This window comes from Caenorhabditis elegans, chromosome V (assembly GCF_000002985.6).
Source record: "Caenorhabditis elegans chromosome V".
In the NCBI taxonomy this organism is placed as follows: Eukaryota; Metazoa; Nematoda; class Chromadorea; order Rhabditida; family Rhabditidae; genus Caenorhabditis; species Caenorhabditis elegans.
This window is the reverse complement of record NC_003283.11, coordinates 6,351,203-6,370,327: the sequence shown is the minus strand read 5'-3', so window position 1 is coordinate 6,370,327 and position 19,125 is coordinate 6,351,203. Positions and strand designations below refer to the sequence as shown.

The 19,125-nt window shown below is 38.8% G+C and overlaps 2 protein-coding genes, 13 non-coding genes and 1 pseudogene across 17 annotated transcripts; 7 read left to right on the top strand and 9 right to left on the bottom strand.

Annotated features, from left to right (window-relative positions):
• The first annotated feature begins 1,794 nt into the window (after window positions 1-1,794).
• On the top strand, window positions 1,795-3,895 carry F13H6.4 (annotated as a pseudogene). Its single transcript has 9 exons — window positions 1,795-1,887; window positions 1,938-2,089; window positions 2,137-2,223; window positions 2,295-2,386; window positions 2,430-2,674; window positions 2,742-2,920; window positions 3,009-3,393; window positions 3,440-3,569; window positions 3,688-3,895. Coding segments are annotated over exons 1-9 (1,571 nt in total).
• Window positions 3,896-4,656: 761 nt separating this feature from the next.
• On the top strand, window positions 4,657-6,920 carry cest-33 (Esterase cest-33). Its single transcript, NM_072220.5, has 8 exons — window positions 4,657-4,752; window positions 4,801-4,959; window positions 5,055-5,141; window positions 5,192-5,280; window positions 5,414-5,658; window positions 5,735-6,388; window positions 6,435-6,564; window positions 6,608-6,920. Exons 1-8 carry the CDS (start codon window positions 4,660-4,662, stop codon window positions 6,813-6,815), a joined length of 1,665 nt encoding a protein of 554 aa, NP_504621.1. The 5' UTR covers window positions 4,657-4,659; the 3' UTR covers window positions 6,816-6,920.
• A 410-nt stretch (window positions 6,921-7,330) lies between these two features.
• bcl-11 (C2H2-type domain-containing protein) lies at window positions 7,331-14,303 on the bottom strand. 2 transcript variants are annotated; one of them, NM_001129441.4, is made up of 12 exons: window positions 14,294-14,303; window positions 13,756-13,855; window positions 13,585-13,706; window positions 12,548-12,653; window positions 12,456-12,500; window positions 11,723-11,937; window positions 11,491-11,592; window positions 11,102-11,183; window positions 9,527-10,250; window positions 9,000-9,475; window positions 8,678-8,949; window positions 7,331-8,627 (listed from the first exon to the last, which is right to left on the bottom strand). In NM_001129441.4, exons 3-12 carry the CDS (start codon window positions 13,609-13,611, stop codon window positions 8,592-8,594), a joined length of 2,085 nt encoding a protein of 694 aa, NP_001122913.1. In that variant the 5' UTR covers window positions 13,612-13,706; window positions 13,756-13,855; window positions 14,294-14,303; the 3' UTR covers window positions 7,331-8,591. The 2 variants fall into 2 exon arrangements, with proteins under 2 accessions (NP_001122913.1, NP_504620.2); NM_072219.9 differs by lacking the exons at window positions 13,585-13,706; window positions 13,756-13,855; window positions 14,294-14,303 and adding an exon at window positions 12,705-12,870.
• On the bottom strand, window positions 10,478-10,834 carry F13H6.13. The gene has a single exon (NR_068897.1). It is a non-coding gene; the product is annotated as an Unclassified non-coding RNA F13H6.13 (non-coding RNA).
• F13H6.16 lies at window positions 10,617-10,837 on the top strand. The gene has a single exon (NR_068896.1). It is a non-coding gene; the product is annotated as an Unclassified non-coding RNA F13H6.16 (non-coding RNA).
• F13H6.24 lies at window positions 10,898-11,039 on the bottom strand. Its single transcript, NR_068895.1, has one exon. It is a non-coding gene; the product is annotated as an Unclassified non-coding RNA F13H6.24 (non-coding RNA).
• F13H6.10 lies at window positions 10,901-11,042 on the top strand. Its single transcript, NR_068894.1, has one exon. It is a non-coding gene; the product is annotated as an Unclassified non-coding RNA F13H6.10 (non-coding RNA).
• Window positions 12,224-12,365, bottom strand: F13H6.12. Its single transcript, NR_068893.1, has one exon. It is a non-coding gene; the product is annotated as an Unclassified non-coding RNA F13H6.12 (non-coding RNA).
• A 129-nt stretch (window positions 14,304-14,432) lies between the features above and the next one.
• On the bottom strand, window positions 14,433-14,633 carry F13H6.8. The gene has a single exon (NR_068892.1). It is a non-coding gene; the product is annotated as an Unclassified non-coding RNA F13H6.8 (non-coding RNA).
• Window positions 14,436-14,971, top strand: F13H6.9. Its single transcript, NR_068891.1, has one exon. It is a non-coding gene; the product is annotated as an Unclassified non-coding RNA F13H6.9 (non-coding RNA).
• On the bottom strand, window positions 14,761-15,039 carry F13H6.27. The gene has a single exon (NR_068890.1). It is a non-coding gene; the product is annotated as an Unclassified non-coding RNA F13H6.27 (non-coding RNA).
• Window positions 15,040-15,664: 625 nt separating this feature from the next.
• F13H6.6 lies at window positions 15,665-15,802 on the bottom strand. Its single transcript, NR_068889.1, has one exon. It is a non-coding gene; the product is annotated as an Unclassified non-coding RNA F13H6.6 (non-coding RNA).
• A 136-nt stretch (window positions 15,803-15,938) lies between these two features.
• On the top strand, window positions 15,939-16,083 carry F13H6.22. Its single transcript, NR_068888.1, has one exon. It is a non-coding gene; the product is annotated as an Unclassified non-coding RNA F13H6.22 (non-coding RNA).
• Window positions 16,084-16,585: 502 nt separating this feature from the next.
• On the bottom strand, window positions 16,586-16,806 carry F13H6.26. The gene has a single exon (NR_068887.1). It is a non-coding gene; the product is annotated as an Unclassified non-coding RNA F13H6.26 (non-coding RNA).
• Window positions 16,663-16,809, top strand: F13H6.25. The gene has a single exon (NR_068886.1). It is a non-coding gene; the product is annotated as an Unclassified non-coding RNA F13H6.25 (non-coding RNA).
• An 830-nt stretch (window positions 16,810-17,639) lies between these two features.
• F13H6.20 lies at window positions 17,640-17,844 on the bottom strand. Its single transcript, NR_068885.1, has one exon. It is a non-coding gene; the product is annotated as an Unclassified non-coding RNA F13H6.20 (non-coding RNA).
• Window positions 17,845-19,125: the final 1,281 nt, after the last annotated feature.

Here is a 19,125-nt window from a genome sequence, read left to right as displayed (position 1 = left end):
TAACCATTTTCTCGCAAACTCATCTTGTTTTATGTTTAATTGAGCATACATAAGTCTGCAAGAATACACCATTTGACATTATTCGCAGTAAACCAAATGTGCCAAATAGTGCGACAAATGTTTTGTCAGTTGACAGCATTTTTATTAGACAACTGAAATTTGAGCTACAGGCTAGAGTTTGGAATAGTATGAAGTGAAATTTTAACAGCGTCTGAGTACATAAACACAACGTAGCTCAGCAACGAAAAGAGATACATGAAAATGGTTAACTGAAGAAATGTAGCTTTTAACATGTTTATTGATTTTGTAATGTTTTATTTCTTCTAACTTTTAAGTTTCTTAAGTGAGCGCCGGTCAAATTTAAAAATAACTTTTCCTAGCCTTTTTTGAGATTGAGCATCATCAACATGCGACAACAAGAATGTATGAAAATATCAAATAGCTGTTTAATATCTAGACACATCAAAGCAAATTAATACCTAAACTTTAAAAAAAAAATTGAAAAATTAAAAAAAAAATTTTTTTCTTCAGCCATCGTGAGAGTTTGAAGATGGGATATGTTTTTAAGGTGTCCAATATGGCTGATATTGATAAGCAAATATGTTTGCTTGTAGATATAGTGTTTGAAAGTGAAATACTTTAGTAGCTATATGTTTGAATCAGTATTTGTGTGTCATCATAATTGTCATAATCATAATCATAATCATCATAATCATAATTGTGTGTCATCAAAACAAAAAGGAGACGATATGTAGTCGTAAAACTATAAACGAGTGTGGGTATTTACAACCTCACTCTGGGAAGAAATATTTGAATTCTGCAATTAGTTTATTGTTGTTTTACAACCATTTCAATCAAAAATAGCTAACAACTAAAAGCGGAGTTACTTTTTGAGAACGGTCTACAGCTGAATTTAAATCAATTTCACTACAAATGAATACTCTCGAATTTGATCCCTAAATAAAACCGATCAAGCCACTTCTACAATACAAAATGCTGTGTTAATTATTTCTTATTCAAAATATCTGACCAGAAATAGTACTTAATAAGAATTCCAATGAAAAAATGAATAAAATTATAAAATTTTCTGAAAAGGTAGTATTTAAGCAACAAAAGTAGTATTTTAGCAATGGCAGTATTCTAGCAATAGTAGTATTCTAGCAATTTGGTAGTATTCTAGCAAAGGTAGTATTCTAGCAATAGTAGTATTCAAGCAAAAGTAGTATTAACACAAGGTAGTATTTCAGTATTTGCCGAGAAAATGGGGGGAGTTGTGAACTATGGAGTTCCAGACCGGACACAACGACTTCCTTTTTTTTTTGAAATTTTAGAAAACCACTGCTATTTAGAAAGCTGAAAATTTAGAAATAGTAAGCAAAAAAAAACTTAAATATTTTTGATCAGTACTCTCTAAAAATTGAAAAACTATTTTAATTAATTGAAAACTATTTCCAGAAAGTTGCCTCCAAATGCCGAGTTGGTAGGTATTTGTTTGAACTTTACATTTTCAAAACTTGTTTGACCATCTTCTTGATCTATCAATTTTTAATCTGCGTTGTACTTGTACAATAACCCATATAGTTGATCAGCACAAAAAGTTGGGCACAATGTGTTCAAATTTGTAGTCAACGTACTCTATCTCTTTTTTGTTTCTCATGTAGTGATAAGTACTAATCTTCACCCCCCGTAAAAACGTTTAAATACGAAACGATCTGCTATCATATGCCACTTGTTTTATTATTGGTTTATATTTCCAATTCATGCTGCCAATTTATAATAGTTTTATTTTAGAAAATGGGAGGATTTTTGTCTCATTTGGCACCAGAGCACAATTCGGATATTCTAAAAGCCACTTGCGGTCCTATTCGCGGAAATGTGTATAAACATGTGAGTCGAGAAGCCATTTTTTGTAAAAGCATTGAACATGTGTATTACAGAAGGATGTACTAGTTGATGGATACCTTGGAATTCCATTTGCCAAGCCGGAAAATTAAGATTCAAAAAACCAGTCCCAGCTGATATCTGGACAGAGCCAAAAGATTGTTACAAGTATGGCCCAGTGTGTGTTCAAACGTTTTCTTTTGGAGGAGTAAGTGTTTAATTTTAATTTTTTCTAATTGCAATATTTGTTTTCAGCTAACTATTCCTCGTGAAACGTCTCCTGAGGAAGCTGGATGTTTGACATTGAACGTATTTTCTCCCAGGCAGCCATCGTTAGAATTTGTGAGATATTTTAATTCTGGCAGTGTTCCAAGCTTTTTGAGACTTTAATTGAATATTAATTATTTTTTCAGAAAACTGGAGGAAGACCAGTTATGGTTTTCATTCATGGAGGTGGCTTCGAATTTGGCGGTTCTGCTGATTATTGCGATTATTCACTTTCTGGGTTTGCTCTTCAACGCTGAAATAATAAAAAATTCAATTTTCAGAACCCTTCCCCTTAAAGATGTCGTGGTAGTTTCTATTAACTACCGCCTCGGTGTATTTGGATTCCTTACCACTGGAGACAGTGTTTGCAATGGAAATTTCGGTCTTTGGGATCAGACTTTGGCTCTTAAATGGGTTCAAAAACATATTTCTTCATTTGGAGGAGATCCGAATTGTGTGACAGTTTTTGGACAAAGTGCAGGAGGAGCAAGTACGGACTTACTATCACTGAGCCCACATTCCAGAGGTTTGTATACATGACTACATAATTCTTGAAAATAAAAAAATTATATCTTTAAATTTTTTGTTTGCAGATTTGTTCCAAAGATTCATTCCAATATCTGGCTCTGCTTACTGCGAATTCGCTCTCAGAACATCTAAAAGTCAAGCCAAAATCTTCCGGGAATTTGCAGAGTTCAAGGGATTCACCGGCGGAGATTCAACTACACTTTTAGAATGGTATAAAAATCAGTCATCGGAAACTCTCTCTGATGTGAATGGTTTTACAAAATCTGTTTCTGGAATGCTTACATTCATTCCTAACTTGGATGGAGATTTCTTCAAAAAAACCATTGGATGAGCTAAGAAAGGAAGCTCCAAAGAAGCAAATGATGACTGGAGTTGATGAGTATGAAGGTGTGATAGCATCAATGAACCCAGAATTTTCTCCTGCTGACGCCGGATTGGCATTGTTTCCTAAAGGAGTATATGGGAACGATACTGCTGAAAATCCAGAAGAAATGCATAAATTATTCTATGAAAAATATGTGGAGGGAGTTGACAAATCTGACGATTCAGCAATGAAAAAGAGACTTTGCGAAGCTTTTGGAGATCTTGGATTCAATCTTGGAGTGTTCCAGTCAGCCAAGAGTTCAGCTAAATATGGGAATGATGTGTTCTTGTATTCATTTGAATATTATCATTCAGATGGTTTTGGGATGTGGAAAGATCTTCTGCCATTCGAAGGTTTGTTTTTTAAATGAATTTGAAAGCACCTATTCTCAATTTTTAGCTTCTATGCATGGAACAGAGCTCCGTTATTTGCTCGGCGAAGGATTCTACAGCAAATTTGATGCAACGAAGGAGGAACTGGAGGTTCTTGAAAAAACAACCACACTTTTTTCAAATTTTGCTAAATACGGGTGAGGAGGAACAAATATTCAATATTTGTAGAAGAAAGATCTTTAAAATATTGTTTTACGTAGAGCTCAAAAATTCGAATTAAGGGGAAATGATTCATATAAACTGGCGGTATTTCAGAAATCCGAATGGAACGGGAGTTACGGATGAAATTTGGGAGAAGTTTAACTTGAACAACCCAGAAAGACATTTTCGAATTTCGTATCCAAAATGTGAAATGAGAGATATTTTTAGTGGTGGGAGAATGCCGTTTTTGGAGAAGCTCGAAGAAAAAAGCTTGAAGACCCAGGAGCTGGTGTATGGTACAAAGAAATTTACAAATAATTGACAGAGCTGATGTAATGAAACTTAATTATTACATTAAAAATAATAATAAAACTTTTTTTTTGAGTTTTGAAACATTTAACATATCCTTTGAATAAAGAGAAAAGGTGCATAAATCAAGTAAAATTTTTTGTTTCGAAACAGCAGGCAAATTATTTTCAAAATGATAAATTTTCTGATTTAAACTAGGCTACAGACCACGACGTGTTGAAAGCAGAAACTACATTTCACCGCAGACCGCATTAAAATTGTTTCGCAAACATTCCTGTCGACGCTATATAAACCTGGAGCTTCAAAATAAATTGAACCACTGTGAAAACATCTTTTTTGCAATATGTATTTTAGAAGTTATTTTCTATACCAATTTTTTTCTTTGATGTCTATTTCAATGAAGCAAAACGGTATCGTTGACAATGAAGAAATTAATTGGCAGATCACAAATATTTGTTGAAATCATTTCCGATCGCTTTTTCCAAAAAATTATGATTTTTTAGAAATCTTTTTTTCATTGTTTTTACTTTTCATCAATCATGTGTCAATAACAACAATGTTGGAAACGTAAAAGACATTGCGCACAGTGTAGTCCTTTTTGTGGTCATTGCGTTCTTTCTATCTCTCTTTGTCTCGTTTTCTCTCATCTCTCTTCACGTTTCGTACCGTCTCGTTCACAGTTAAAAGGTATAAATTAAACCTATCAACTACACTTTTTGATTTGTTTTCACTACATCCAGTTTTGCTGGTTTTAATTTTTGATCTTTTTTACAGAATATGGGTGGATTCTTGTCTCATCTGACTCCTGAACAGAATGTTGAAGCATTGAAAGCTTCTTGTGGTCCCGTAAGAGGAAACATTTATAAACATGTAAGAATTTAAAATTTAGTTTAATATCTCAAAGATCATTGTTTTTAGGATGATGTGATTGTTGATGGGTACCTCGGGATCCCGTATGCGAAACCACCAGTCGGCGAACTTCGATTTAAGAAGCCAGTAACCGTTGATGTTTGGACAGAGATCAAAGATTGTTATAAATATGGACCAGCTTGTGTACAGACTGGTGGATTTGAGCAGGTTAGTTGCTCAATTTACAGCAAGTTCATTTAGTTGTTGTTTTTAAAAATTGAAAATTAAAGCGAAATCCATCTGAAAATTGTGTTTTATTTCAGATTGCTGGTCCAAGAACTCCAACTCCGGAAGAGGCTGGTTGTCTCACACTGAATGTGTTCACACCCAGAAATGCATCTTCTGAATTTGCAAGTTCACCTGAAATTTCAGAAATAAAATAAATCTAGTTTTTTTTTAGAAAAATGGACGACCGGTTATGGTTTACATTCATGGAGGAGGATACGAGTTGTGCGCATCCTCTGATTTCTGTGCTTACTCCCTTTCCGGGTTAGAATCATATTCGATAAAGCAAAATATTTGATAAGGTTTTATTTCTGTCGTTCGAGAGAATTATGATAGTATGAACTAGCGAAAAAATAAAACAAACAATAGTTCCTGAATGATTATATTTAATTTTCAGAACTCTCCCACTTAAAGATGTCGTGGTAGTTTCTATTAACTACCGCCTCGGTGTGTTTGGATTCCTCACCACTGGAGACAATGTCTGTCCTGGAAATTTTGGTCTTTGGGATCAGACTTTGGCTCTTAAATGGGTTCAAAAACATATTTCTTCATTTGGAGGTGATCCAAATTGTGTGACTGTCTTTGGACAAAGTGCAGGAGGAGCAAGTACTGATTTATTATCATTGAGCCCACATTCAAGAGGTTTGAGGTTTTAAAATAAAAATAAAAATACTGTTTAAATTAACTTTCTAAAATAATAAATTTCTAATATTTTCAGATTTGTTCCAGCGCTTCATTCCAATTTCCGGAACGGCTCATTGTGACTTTGCCATTAGAGCATCTGAAAATCAAGCCAAGATTTTCCGAGAATTTGCAGAGTTTCATGGTTTTTCTGGAAGAGATTCGTCAGCACTCTTCAAGTGGTACCAAGAGCAATCGCCAGAAACTCTGTCAAATGTAAAAGGATACAAAAAATCGATTTCTGGATTCCTCACATTCATTCCTAACTTGGATGGAGATTTCTTCCCGAAACCATTGGATGAGCTAAGAAAGGAAGCTCCAAAGAAGCAAATGATGACTGGAGTTACTGAGTATGAAGGTCTTATGTTAGCATCAATGAATCCAGCATTTTCTCCTGCTGATGTCGGGTTGACACTTATGCCTCAAGGAATTTATGGAAAAGATGTGGTTAGCAATCCGGATGAAATTCAGAAGATTTTCTATGAAAAATACGTCGAAGGAGTTGACAAATCAGATGAGTTGGCGATGAGAAAGAAACTATGTGAAGCTCTCGGAGATGAATTTTTCAACGTAGGAGTGATTCAGGCAGCCAAAAATGCTGCCAAGCATGGAAATGAGGTGTACTTCTACACTTTCGAATACGTGAATCCAGATAGTTTTGGAATGTGGGATGGAATGATGCCGTTCAAGGGTTTGTAATCAGGAAGCTGATAATATTTCATTCGTTTCTTTTCCAGCTGCTGTTCATTGCACCGAGCTCAGATATCTTCTCGGTGAAGGAGTTTACAGCAAGTTCGAACCAACAGAGGAAGATCGGAAAGTTATGGAGACTACGACTACATTATTTTCAAATTTTGCCAAATATGGGTGAGAAAGGAATTCAGAATTATGAAATTGAGTTTTTTTAAAGAAATCCAAATGGAAAAGGAGCCACCGCCGAGATATGGGAGAAATACAGCTTAAACCGTCCAGAGAGACATTACAGAATTTCTTATCCAAAATGTGAAATGAGAGATGTTTATCACGAGGGTAGAATTCAGTTTTTGGAGAAAATCGATGGAGATAGTGATAAGTATCAAGAATTGGTCTATGGAAAGAAGAAGTCGGCAAAGATTTAATTTTTTTTGAAGAAAAAAAATTGCAAATGTTCGAATAATTTTATTACAATGTAAAATAAATATTGTATCAATTAGTTTAATAAAGTAATGAAAATATTTCGTTAGAAAACTTTATTTGAAATTTTTGAAAAATTTAACATAAAAACGAAGCGGTTTTTCATTATAACTCGAAGTCTGGGTTTCTATTGATTTTAATATTAATGTCAGAAAGAACTCACAATTTGTAACAAAACTCCTTAAAAATATTAGAGACAAAGTTAATTTCTCTGTCAGAAAATGTTTTTTGAAATTAAAAAAAAAAGTTGCCTAAAAAGGATATTTTTTTATATCCGAAAGAACTAAAAATTTCCAATAAAACATTCAAAAACATTGGATAAAAAGTGGATTTTTCCGTTTGAAAACTCTATTTGCAATAATTTTTCATATAATTTATGTATATTTCTAAAAAAGAAAAGTTCATTACCGTTCTGTCGATTTTTATTTATTTTTAACTCTTGTGAACAATGTGTGTGAATGTATTGTTTGCAATTTATTTGAAGACAAAAATTGGAAAGAATAATTGGGTAGAATTAAAGGGAGAAAAGAGGGAAGAAAATAGCTTCACAAGTTTTAAAGTACACCAGCTAACCGAAGAAAGAAAAATTGAATGAAATATGGTTCCTTTATGAAAATCTCTTCGAAAAGGAAGATAGTTAACACAAAGATGGTCCATCTAGACAAAAAAGCAGGATCAGCGACTAAAATGAAAAACAACTAGAATATTAAGAGGTTGGTAGAGAATGAGAAAGCAATAAAATAAGGGAATAAATGAAGGTATGGACGTATTTATATATATATGTATGTATAATAAATGGTACAAGGGGGCTATCAGTCGGACTAAAAATACTACTTCCATGGGAGAACTAGGTCACGGGACAAATTGGGGGAAAGGGACAGGGTCTGTACAACAAAATCACCGGGGGTATCTGCGAAAGAGTAATGGTTGCCTGGGCGACGCCAGAAAAGATTAAATGAATAATTATCGAATATAGCAGTGAATGGTAGCAGAAAGACGATTGAATTGGAGTTTAGGGGTTCAGAAGATGGAGATGCCGATTGATGGATTATTAGAAAAAAAGAAGAAAGAGAGGAACAATTCACTGCAATTGAAAGTTGAAGGAGAGCGAGATTAAAGCTGGATGTTAATCAGTTGGATTGAGGAAGGCTTGGCTAGATAATCAGTGACTGACTGGAAAACTGGGAGGAAGGGATCACAATCTATTGGGGGGAGCTGAAAGTGTGTGTAGGTTCTAAAAGAAACTAAAGGAATTTTGAGTTTGGATTGTTGGATGAAAGTTTACATCAATCTAGAGACTCACTAAGGATGAAAGAAAAAGACGTGTAAAGGCTATTTTGCATGTTGTTTGTTGAAAGTCCTATGGGGGTTACAAAAAAGGCTTTAGAAACCAATGAATACACTAAACCAAGTGATTAAATCTTAAGTAAACAAGGGATAGGGATATAGTGAGTGCGTTTTGGCACCGGGAAAAAACGGACAACTAAACAAGGCGAGAAAAGGGAACTGGGTCACTGGGTGAAATATGGAAAGAAAATACACACACACGGGACGACAACACAAGCACAACACTGAACATTTGAGGCGAAAAAGAACGAAATGCTAGATGGAAACGAGCGACTAGAAGACGAGTTGTAGGGTATTTTGAAAGATTGAAAGGTAGGTGGATTGAGAGAGAAATATTAAATGACTGGCTAGAAATGACTGATGATACTGGATGATTAGTTAGCAACCGTAGCAATTTGATTTGATTCACTCTGAAATTATTGTATTAGTTTGAGGTTTAAATTACTCCTACGAGACGTACTGTTAACGGTTGGTGTGACTGCAAATCGCTGGCTTCTGTCTCTTCCATATCCTCATCAGCCTCAATCATATCTTCTTTCGATGTTGCTGTAGGCGTACTGTTGCTTGCATTGAGAGCATGAAGCCAGTTCAGGACAATTTGATGGCTTTGGCTCTGATTCTGGCCCACTGTGCTAGCTTGAGGTTGTGGAGGGACTGAAATTGATGGTGCTGAAAGAGCCAAAAGCGACGTTGCCTCGGCAAGTGCTGAAGGTGTTGGACGAATTGATCGCTCTGAAAATGTATTGTTGAATTCTTTGAAAATAATTCAGGAACTATTGTACCTGGTGGAGAACCTCCTTCACGACGACCTTGAGTACTAACTACACACTTTCTCATATGCTTTTCCAATGTAGAATGAACTGAGAAAGGCATTCGGCAGATGTAGCAGTGATATGTCTCTTTCCCCTGTTGCCCATGCGTTCTCATGTGACGAGTCAGTTTACTGCTTTGTGCACATGCATATGGACAAAGTTGACACTTGTAAGGCTTCTCTCCAGTATGCGATCGGAGATGGACGATCAGGTTTGATCGATTCGTGAACACCTTATTGCAAAAATTGCATCTCTCCTTCTTGATGTTATTTGGCTTGCGAGCAGCTGGCTCAGCAAGCTCACCATCATCGACAACGATCAGTTGATCTTCTTCTTCAATTTTCATACTTTTTCGTGGAGGTGTCAACTCTTCTTCCGGTGAAGCACGTCGTCTGATTGCAACTGATGCAGGTCGTGGAGTGTATGAGGACTCATCAGCGGTACTTCTAAATCGGGTAAATGTTATTTTTAGTTCATCAATTATGATTCAAACTTACAATCTGTTCAAACTCTGAAACAAAGGTGTCGGTGCGGGTGGTTGTGGAGTTGCGACCTGAGGTTGAGCGGCGATCAGATTTTGTTGCTGTTGTTGCAGCTGTTGTTGTTGTTGCTGTTGTTGTTGAAGGTTGTTTGAAATATTCAACAAAGCAACCGCAGTACTATTTGTCATTGGATATGGCATCTGTTGAATTGATGCATAATATTCCTGCATAGCAGCTAGCATTGATGGCTGCATCCAGACATTTGGCATAGATCCAGAAGTTTGGAAGCCTGCCGAGCTGGAGACTGTTGGGAGTTGCGGTTGAGAAGCTCTAGAATTGAGAAGAGACGTTGAGGTAAACGCTGAGACTTGTTCTTCCTCGGTTTCCTCACTTGGCATCAACCTTCTAAGCGCCATCAGTGGTTTCTGATCTTGTTCTCCAGCTCTTGTGACAATCTCTTTCAGCCGTTCTGAGCAAAAACTATTCATCATTGTTGATTCAGACTTTATGGTTTGATGCATGATTTTGGATGAGGTGTCATTATGGTTGTATCTTGAAGACATGTGCATTGACTCATTTGATGTTGGAGAAGATGTTGAAGTAACCGAAACATCCGACTCTGGGATTGCTTCTTGGCATACTCGCAGGCCATGGATGTCGTAGCTGTGTTTCAAAAGTGTCCAAACATCTCCAAATCGTTCTTTACAATTGCAACATGTGAGTGACTTCGAAGAGCTCCCTGTAATTAGTATATATCTTTGCAAAACTTAGCAATGGCAGTTGGATAAACTTAGATTACTCATTGTGTGGCTATTTCGGAAATACGCGGTCAGTCTGTGGACTCCACTTATTGCCATTACTTCTTCTCTAGAGTTGTTTACACTAAAACTTAATTTCTCGGAAAGTAGTTATATACTGTTCACTTTTTTCTGCATTGTTGAATGGTCTTTTTCGGTCACACGGGCGCCGATATGACGTGGTGGCAACATCAACATGTAGCACAAGTAACCTGACCCCTGAGCGCCGAGCCAACGACCGGTCTTTGACGACCTTCTTCTATTCATTGATGCTCTATTCAAACACATTCTCTCCCCCTTCGGCTCCCAGTTTCACGTACGAGAAAAAGAAAGGCGCCGAGTTTCAAGAGTCTATCTCGCAGTGAGTTGGTGCGTTGCGTTGCGCAGCGCCCTGTCTCAACCCACAAAATTCTTCTCAAATTGCTGGTCAAAACTGGTCCACTCGTTGGTACATAGGCAAACTTCGTCTCTCTGATCTCAGTTATCTATGCAAACGTGGTAACTCTGTGTCTCTTCACGCACACACAGTCTTGTGGATCACCCTACAACAACTCACCGCCAAGAAAAAGTCGGTGCCCTGCGGTAAACAACGGGGGATGGATGGCAAAATGTGAAAAAAATTTCAAGTACCGTAACCCTCTGGACAAACAAAAACTGAAAGTAGAGTTGGAAGTTACCTACTCAAAGCGCCTACTACAAAAGGGCTCCGACTTAAAGTCCGGGAAGTGCATGTACTAGAAGGACGTTCAAACATTTGCGGGCTCTTTGCACAATGATCAGTTGACCAACTCACCTAAGTCATTTGTGTCCGTAGTTACGTCCATGTTGTAGTTGGGAAGAAGAGCATTTGCTGATGTTGAACGACCACATCTGATCTGAAAATATTCCGAATTTCTATGCATTCCCTCTTCAAAAAAATATTGTTGATGGCATTGGCGCTGAGTTTTCTGCAGTTCACCTGTGGGTCTCTCTATTTGCACAGGTACTACTATCTTCTATGGAGAATTTCAGAGCCACTCTCTCTCTGCCCCGTCCGACAGTTTTTCAATGTCCAGAACAAACAAAAAAGACGTGGAATAGAGGGGACTAACTCTCTTGGTCATGGGGTTGCGGGCGCCAGAGGTCTGTGGGGCTAAGGCTCTTTAGGTAAATATTGGTCAAAATAGTTTTCCATCAACTCACCAGCGCCGCCGGGTTGAAGGTTCTTCGTCTTGATCGGTCGAAGTTGCGTGGTGTCACTTCACAATCATCCGATGGGGTCAGCTTTCCGCCGCAGTTTGACACCTGAATTGAAACAATATAAATGACATCACTAGATATTGAAAGTCTTTGAAGCTTTCTTCATTTTAAAAGATGATGCCATTGTGATTTTGATTCACAGTGACATTAGGTCTCACAAAGTAAAAAGACTTACTTTGTGTTCGATGAAATTTGAAAAGCAGCTCAGTGAGAAACTTGTATGACATTCTCCACATACTACAATATCCGTCCGGTCAAGTTCTGGTCTGGGCGAATCTGCTCCGTCATGGGACATCGGAGAATCCGATGCTTTCAATTCACTCAAGTCATGCTCAACTGTTGATTCGACACCAGAAACCCCCGAATCCGATGAGGCCATCTGAGAGTTACCTGAAAGAAAATGAAATGTTTGTGCTCACGAAAAATTACTCAAATATTGCAAAGCTTTCTCCAACTCTTCAAGACTAGATTTTTGCGATGTGATGATCATGATGGTCTACAACTGTTGGCAAAGTTGGATGGAGGCAAAAAAAAACTAGGTCGTGTCATATGTCAACTTTGTCTACATAACTCTTTGCCATTCCCTTTCTTGACAGTTTTTTTCTGTTATAGTATGTGTTTTTTTGTGTGTGTGTGGAAATGAACATTCACCGTGTTGCCAATGGCGCACTTTGTGGTTTTTTGTGAGAATATTTGCATTGTCGTCGATCTGATCAAATGTTTGCGGTCGCTTTCCGCGCGGAAGACACATTTTGGCGCAAGCGCCGCGTGTGACGTAACACGTGTGATCAAACGTCCAGTCATTGATATGATGATCAAATCAACTAGGTGCGGCATGGGAAGGAACGATTGTGCATTGCGAAAATATTGGGAAACGCGAAAATTCAATAGAAGAAGGGAAAACTTACTGGTTAAAAATGTGGTGAGACGTTTCTTCAAATCAAGACGATAGTCTGAAAAATATACAAATTACGGAAGGCATGAGAAAATGGACACAAACCACTTTTATCGTCACTACTGCTTGTGGCTGTCGGCTCCTCAGCTCCGCTATCAACTTCACTGTTCGCCTTCCTCCGCCGACGCCCCGCCGAAGACGTTTCTATTGTCTGAAAGTACAAGAGATCGTAAATTGGAATCTGATAGTAATTTTGCTTTACCGGTAGATGTAGCATAATTTTTGTCAGATAATATTTTCAGATTTAGGCCACACTGTTTTCAAATTGAGAATATCAAATGTTTCAAGGGTCACTTGGATTTCAAAATTATTGAATGTAAGGTGGGTCGCAGAAGTTTGCGTGGAAAATGAGCTCTCGTCGCAGGTGAGAGAGAGCATATGACTTGGCAGAGGGGCGTAGCGCCGGGGCGCGAGGTTACAGTGTATGTGTACAGTACTCGGGGGCATCAGAGACACAATATAACTAGAGCAAATACTCTTTTGCCAGGAGAAGGCCGATTGGTCGAGACTTGGAAAGAACGACTGGGGAGACACGTTTTTTTGTTGGTTGAACATTTAGAATTTGGCCGTTCATTCACTTTGACCTGCCTTTTGTCAGAGATGAGGAGTCGGCACAAAAAAGTAACGAAAAGTTAGTGAGTCATTTCAAAATTTAAGATTAAGAAATACAAGTCTTCAATACAGATTTAAATAATTTTCAAAAAGTAAGCTAGAGTAAAACTGGGCTGTAAATAATTTTTAAACTCACTTTGATAATTCTGGAACTGAGCAAAAGCTCATTAGTGTAAAGCATGTTTCGAAATATTTCAGAAATTTTGAAAAAATGATAACTGACAATGGACCAAGTTGTGTGTCCAAAAACGGACGCCCCTTTGTCATTGTGTCCTTCCAGACTGTCACGCTGATAACAAAAGTTTATCGGCCCCGCCCCTCAAAACCTAGGAACAAAAGAATAGGTTTTTGCAAAAAGGACGAAAGGCTGGAAGTTGAGTTTGTCACGCGGCTCTCGAACTGATAAGGATTTACTGCTCTTAGAGATTTGAACCTCAATGCCGACACAGAAACTTGAATCCCAAAATTACCTGTGATTTTGAACGTCCACTACTCATGTGAAGTCGCTCTTTCACTTTCAACCGGGAAATTTTGTGTAAAAGCGCTGCCCACTAAATATGGTTTGGTATCCAATAACTGAAGTTAGATGATCCTGAAATCACTTTGGTTATAGACTTTTCATTACTTTGGCTCAAACTTACTTTATTGTCAAGACACATAAAACATCAATTTTTAAATTTTCGAAACACGCAGGAATATGTGCTGCCGCGCGTAACGTAGAGCTGGAGGTTAGGGTACACTGTAATGAAGAAAATTAATAAAATAAGATACTAAACAAAAGTCGGAGAAGAGAAAAAAAGAGAAAAGAGAACGGCCGAACAACGAGAAGAAGCACAAAAAGAAACATTGACAGCAACTGTCGGCGTTGTTATCAAAGGGTATTGATTGCGTAATGCCTAGTGCTCCAGGCATCAAAAAATCAGAAAGAAAGACAACGTAGTAAAAAATGGTCACTACTGATAAGGTATATGGCGTCCGGCGCCAGAGACAATGGAAAATTTCCCAAAATTTCAGAGCACATGATGCTAAAAATAGAACCGCCGATGCTAAAAGCGGTATCATATGTTTCTTTTTTTAGGTGTTGATCTGGAAACCGATGGACATGCGAAAGACAATAGAAATAACTGTTGATAAGAGGCAAAAAACGAAGTGTGGAATTACGAAAGGCGAAAAAACTGAAACTTGGGGTCGAAAGTTTGGGATGCAAATTGTAAATTGGAAAGGCAAGGGAGCAACATCGGAAAAGAAGAAGTTGAAGAACTAGAAAAATTAATTTAAAAAAATACAAATTTCAGCTAAAGTTTCGAAAAAAAGAGAACAGAAGATAAACTGAAGAGTTGGAGTGAAAGAAGAGAAGCTGCCGGCCACCCACCGCGTCCTTTTTTGCCGGACAATATGAGGCGGTGTGGGAGCGTAAGCCCTAGGGTGTCTGTGGCAAAAAAGTGCAAGTACTCATGTCTCGTTGAAACATGCTGGCGCCGCGGTACACAGTGGGCAGACGATCCGCGCGCGCGGAAGGATCCGCCCATTTCCGTGTGACGTCGAGCTAAGAGCATACATTGCAATAAAAAAATGCGTGATGCCAGAGGAATCATCGGCGGGGTTTCATTCTGTCCCCTCTTGGCAGCACACACGGAAAGTGACGCGAAAAGCTGCGCAAACAGTTCTCTCCGTTTCCGCGCCCACCTTGATCTGGAAGTGTAGAAATGTGTGCGCTTCCAGAAGACACAGAGAGAAGGAAAGTGATCGGAGACGACGGAAGGGCCTCACGCACACACGCACACACACACACATACACAAGCCACACAGTCACTTTTTATTATTTCGCTTTTATATTCAAAAAGCGGAGCAGAGAGAAGACTAGAGAACGTGAGTTGCAGACTGCGAGACGCGAAGAACGGTTTCATGGCGCTGGGCGCCGCTGAAAACGGGGAAGAAAGATGCACATGTGAGGGGGAGAAAGAAGACAGTAACAATGTATACAAGAGTTCTGGAACTGCTGAGAAATAGTGTGCCACGTCACATGTGACCAACAAAAGAACTGTCAAAGAAGACGTGAGAGGAGATACTCTTACCTAGGAAAATGGGCGCAGAAAACAAAGTAGATCGAGAGACAGTGAAACATGTGGGGGGATTCTCTCATTCTGTCTAAAAAGTTTTTGGGCGAGGGACACATACACACAATTCACTCACAAATACACCTGAGATTCCATTCAAAATTCAGGTCGTCGTGGTCTCTCTCTCTGTCCCTCTCTATCTATTCTCGAGAGATAGAAGACCGGAGACGGCCATCACAATACGGTCATTTTTGGTCATCTTGACCGTAACTGGTATTTTACACAGGTCGAGGTTTCTATGTGATTGTATGTTATTTCTTCTCGATGGTCATGGAACGGGAACGGAAATATTATTTCTTTAGGTTTTCTGTTTGAGGACCCTTTCCAAAGTTATGAACCCACTGGCGAGGCTGGCTTAGGCGGTTCGTGCACCTGCTACAGTTCAAAGCATAATTTTGCAAGATTCCGAGTTCAGTGTAACATGAGGATCAAAAACCCAAAAAAATGGCCAGACACAGTGGGAGAGCCCTGCGCCCTGCTCGTACACGTGGACGCCACTCTAATCTTTCGCGCCCTCACTTTTCCGCGCGGAAGAGCACAATATTTGTATGCACACAAGTTGCGCAATAGATGCCAGGCAGCGACTGGTCATTGGCTTTTGACGTACAGGGGGCAGGTTACGCGAAGAAACATCAACGAAAGGGAGGACGGGATAAGGGATGAGATTGAATAAGTGAAGACGTTAAGCGAAAGCAGTGAAAGCGTCATCTTGCGCAATGCATCACCTAGCGAAAGCAAAGCTTCTCCCCGTCTCTCTGATCCACACACTCTCTCAAGCTGCCCAGATCAGGTCCGGTGGAAGAGGGATGCCAGAAGTGGCGCGGCGGTCTCTCTATCATGTACTATTGACGAACCGGTGGATTACAGTATACCCACCACCAAAAAAGAGATGTTTGTGATATAGTGGTGGTGGAGGTGGCAGGTTGTGTCAACGGTGAAAAATAGTTGTAAAATTAAGCAATGAGGAGGATAGAAGATGGTGGAAAAGTATTGGCTAGAATATATGGAAACAATCAGAAAAGATGAATGTAACTTTTAAAAAAGTCTAGGAATATTCACATACAGAAGTTCACTTTAAAATGACGTAAACAGAAAGTATTTTAAGAAAGTTTTCTCAAATGAGAGAGGCAAAAATAAATTAGAACAAAACAAAAATTGAAATTAACATTTCAACACCTAAATTGTAATAGAGTTTGAGTAGAACGAATACGATAGGATATAAAGATATAATGCACCCAGACTAACAGAACGTCCAAGTGAAAATAGGAATAGGAGGAGAAAACATGCACCGCCAGGACACCTCACGAAGCTTGTGCAGAATACAGGATGCAACTGGCAGAGGCACCGACCGATCAGGAAGGCGTTTGCCTCACGTCACCAGGAAAACCTCAACATCCATCTCATCCGATGGGCAGAGAAAGTGAAGTGAGGATTGGCGGAAAGTGAATGGGACACACAGGAAAAAAATGAAAGCGAAGGGAAGAGGAGGGAGGAGGATGATGGGTGGGACGGCGACGATACATATCGCGACAGTAACAAACGAAGGATTACGCAAGCGACGACGATGGCAGTGAGGCAAAAGTGGATGGCCATAGGAGCGAAATCTAGAACTAGATGGTGATGAGGCACACCACACATGCAGCAGGAGACTGGTCGGCATTCGATGAGAGAGGAAGCATAAGAAGGAAGATGTATATGTGGACGGTAGAAAATGATTGGTGAAAGCTTTGGCATCCCTTTCGTTTTCAGTAGTGAGAGTGGGCAAGTAAAAGCTGTCAGCTGTGGCTGTAGAAGGCGAAATCTGAAAAGAGAAAGTACGTGTTTTTGAACGGTTGGAGAGCGAAGAAAAGTGAAGACGAGAGCAGAAAATATCACGAAGAAACATAGGAAATCCCTTAAATACAATATGTAATAACGGGTAAAAGTATGAGATGATCAAAGAACTTGAAAAATATAGTGTTAACATATTCAATTTTTCAGATTAAGTAGTTTTACGGTCATTAGTCATTTGTAATGAAGAGGACACTGCGACACACTGATAAGATGAGATATACAAAACATTCTGATTTCTAAGATTTTATGCATTACTTCTTTAGAAATGTCTCCCGTTCCATTTGCCAACCTATGCCATGTCAAAAATTGAGATTTTGAAAATTCTAGGAAGATCTAGAGTTCAGTGCGACATACTATGTATAAAGATGAGATATACACAACTTTACGATTTCTATTTTTATTCAAAATCTCTTTGTAGAAATTGTCGTACCTTTTGGCAGTTCTCAGAAATGACTTGACAACAATTGAGAATTTTGTAGAATTCGGTTTTAATTGAGTTCAATTCTGAACAGTGCATTTTTTTGACTAACATATTATTTGCTCGACACTATCTTATTCCAGTCACGCCTTGAAGTTTTCAAAAAACGAACACCACCCAAGAAGCCTGATGGTGGTCTGCAAAAACCTTGAACGTTTTTTTTTCGCAGCGTTTCTTTTCTCAGCTTTCACCTGCCGGCTACTACGATTACGCAAGCGAAAAGCGGCAGTGAAAGTCAGAGATGGATATCAAAGTGAAAGTGGTTGCGTGATTGGAGAATGGTCGGTGGCAACTAGGAAGATATGTGTGGGGGAAGAAAAAGTGAACGGATTCGAAATTGGGATGACTGGATGCCATCAAGAATTATGACGCGTCGGATGACTACAAAAGGAAAGCGAAGGGGCTAGTTTTGTAGAACGGGGTATCTGGAAGTATTGTAAGACTATGGGAAAGGTACCGAATTCGGTTGAAGTTCAAAGTTTCAAGTCTCAAAAATTGTGTTTGATGAAGTGTTGTTTGTAGAAACAAGACAGCATAAGAAACATTCGAATGTTTTGAATATTTTATCTATGAGAACTCAATTTCTTGTACATTCGTTCTTTTCCCTGCTGATAATCTCTCGCGGTATTATAAAGCACATCGAAACTGTATATATTCCGATAGATTACAGAAAAAAAAACAATAACAACAGATGATCACGAATAAAGTGAAAGTGGACAAGTGAGGAAAAATGTGTTTTTTCGTTGAAACTCAGGGGGCATCAGGACAGGCGGCCGGTTGGCAGTAGTCTCAAAATCATGCCCTAAATTGCAGTGCCGTCCATCCCATCAATCCACCTAACCGGTTACTCCCTTTTTTTGTATTATCTCTTTTCAGCAAGAGCATTACTGTTCCCTTTTTTGAGAATACTTGCGTAATCGAGGTTAATGGTTTCAGAGTGTTTTTTGTGTTGCAAAATTTTTATTTCTGTCGTAGACCACCATGAACACAATTATGACGCGTTGGGGGAAGAGCATTGTCTTTTTTTGCGGCAGCTGTGCATTGCTCAGTTTTTTTGGTGTTTGCAATAGCGAAAAAATAGGAATGGAGTCTCGGGCTTCACCGGCAGATGCATGAAAGAGCCAAAAAATTTTAAAAGCAAGTGAATGAGCCAACTGAATAGTTTCAGATTGGCTTGATAACTACTAGCATATCTTTAAACTATAGGTAAAAATATTAGATGGTACTGTCGCTGTTCCAGTTTCTCGAGCTTCTAAAAATTCAAATAGACTCTCCTATCTGACCAGTTTCAGCGACCACTTTCATTAGCTAAGATGTCACTTTCACCGCCAAGTTTTCTCCACCACTTTCGCTCACTTTCTCTATTAGCCACCAGCTATTACATATCCTCTTCCTCTTCCACCCCGGTAGACAGTGTCCACTTGCACTTTCAGTTTCCATTTCTAACTCTTCTACTCTCTGCGCTTGCGCAACTGACAACTGGTTTCTACGGTGGCGCCGTCGTCGCGCAATGACCATTTTGAATTTGGCGCGTTTGTCTTGCAACATTTTTTGCTACGGTGAAAGCAGCGAAAGCGAGGATC